Below are 1,377 nucleotides of genomic sequence, written 5' to 3'. Positions count from 1 at the left end.
GCCCCTAAAAATTTTATTTGAGGGCATCCTGTGTGGCTCAGTCAGTTAAGCATCTGACTTCACTCAGGTCAGGATCTCATGGTTGTGAGTCTGAGCCTAGCATCGGACTCAGTGCTGACAGCGTGGAGCCTGGAGCCTCCTTCAGATTCTGTGTGTCTCCCCTTCTCTCTGCCCCTCTGCTGCTCATGCTCTGTCTCTCGCTCAATAATAAATAAAAACATTAAAAAATTAAAAAATTTTTCATTTGAGTACTCAAGAGAGAGAATGTGCTGTGATATGCATCTTTCATGTACTGCTTTTGCAAGGATATACTTGGGAGAATTCTTTGATCTGGATTTTCTCATTAGTACAGAAAGATAGTATAACATGTCCCATTATGAAAATGAAAAGACGTGTTATCACTTCAGTGTTTATCCCTACAGCTAGTACGGGACTTTTCTACTCTGGTTGATTACAAACCTCCTTGGTCTCACGTTCCACTTTTACGTTTCTCATCCCTGGTCTAAGTGGGTTTCCATTATTATCATCCAGTTGTTAACACTGAACCTTGCAGGTCTGAGATCAATACATACTTCTATTTATACCATCATAAATCCATCCATCCATCCATCCATCCATCCATCCATCCATCCATCAATGTATCCATCCATCCATTAATCGTTCAATCAATGTATTAATCAAACTGGCAAACAACTACAGCAATCTCTCAGCTCTGGCTAGACTAGATCGGCTCTCAGTGACCATAGGAAAATTTTCCTGACTTTCATTCCCTTCACCTTCTCCTGCAGTATTTTCTATGGTGGAAAACTCATCTAATTGGGGAGGGTGGTCTCTGAGAGGTAGGTCTCTACATGCAACTCAAAATACCTACCTCATTGGATGGTAGAGGATGAAGCTCCGTCCCCAGACAAGAGAGCACGGATGGGTGGAACTTCAGTGCCCCATCCAGACTCAGGACTGCAAAAGAAATGACTGTCTCTAGTCTGGTCTGAAATTTCACACACTGTGGGGCTGCTGCAGAGGAGATATTTACAGCTTCTTAAGTCTGAGCATTAGACACAGTTCCCTGCTGTTTCTCCCTCCTCTCTCGGATGATTTCCCTGAGGAACACTAGTGTGGACGGAAGGGATTTTTTTTTCTGTAGAATTTCTGTTCCTAGGAGACCAGGCGATAAGCCATCTGAAGCCAGTTTTTCTTACTTCTTTTCTGTCACTTCTGACTTTCAGAGATCTAAACCCTCACCACCTTATCCCAATCCAGAGTGGACATTTTATCCTGTTGAAGACTGAGAAATTGGTCTTAACTAGATCCCCTGGATTCTTCAAAGCATTGATTGTGGTTGAGACATAGGCCCTGATATCTTTAGAAAGTCAGTTT

General features: G+C 42.6%; 1 protein-coding gene across 1 annotated transcript in view; it reads left to right on the top strand.

Annotated features, from left to right (window-relative positions):
- LOC115274379 (olfactory receptor-like protein OLF4) overlaps window positions 1-1,289 on the top strand; it is a 2,009-nt gene extending 720 nt beyond the window's left edge. The window contains exon 2 of the mRNA XM_029917830.1: window positions 1,227-1,289. Within this exon, the coding sequence (XP_029773690.1) occupies window positions 1,227-1,289 (63 nt within the window). The remainder of the gene's footprint in view (window positions 1-1,226) is intronic.
- The last annotated feature ends 88 nt before the right edge of the window (window positions 1,290-1,377 follow it).

This window comes from Suricata suricatta, chromosome 12 (genome assembly GCF_006229205.1).
Source record: "Suricata suricatta isolate VVHF042 chromosome 12, meerkat_22Aug2017_6uvM2_HiC, whole genome shotgun sequence".
In the NCBI taxonomy this organism is placed as follows: Eukaryota; Metazoa; Chordata; class Mammalia; order Carnivora; family Herpestidae; genus Suricata; species Suricata suricatta.
Note: the sequence above shows the minus strand (reverse complement) of the source record. Positions and strands in the feature narration are given on the sequence as shown.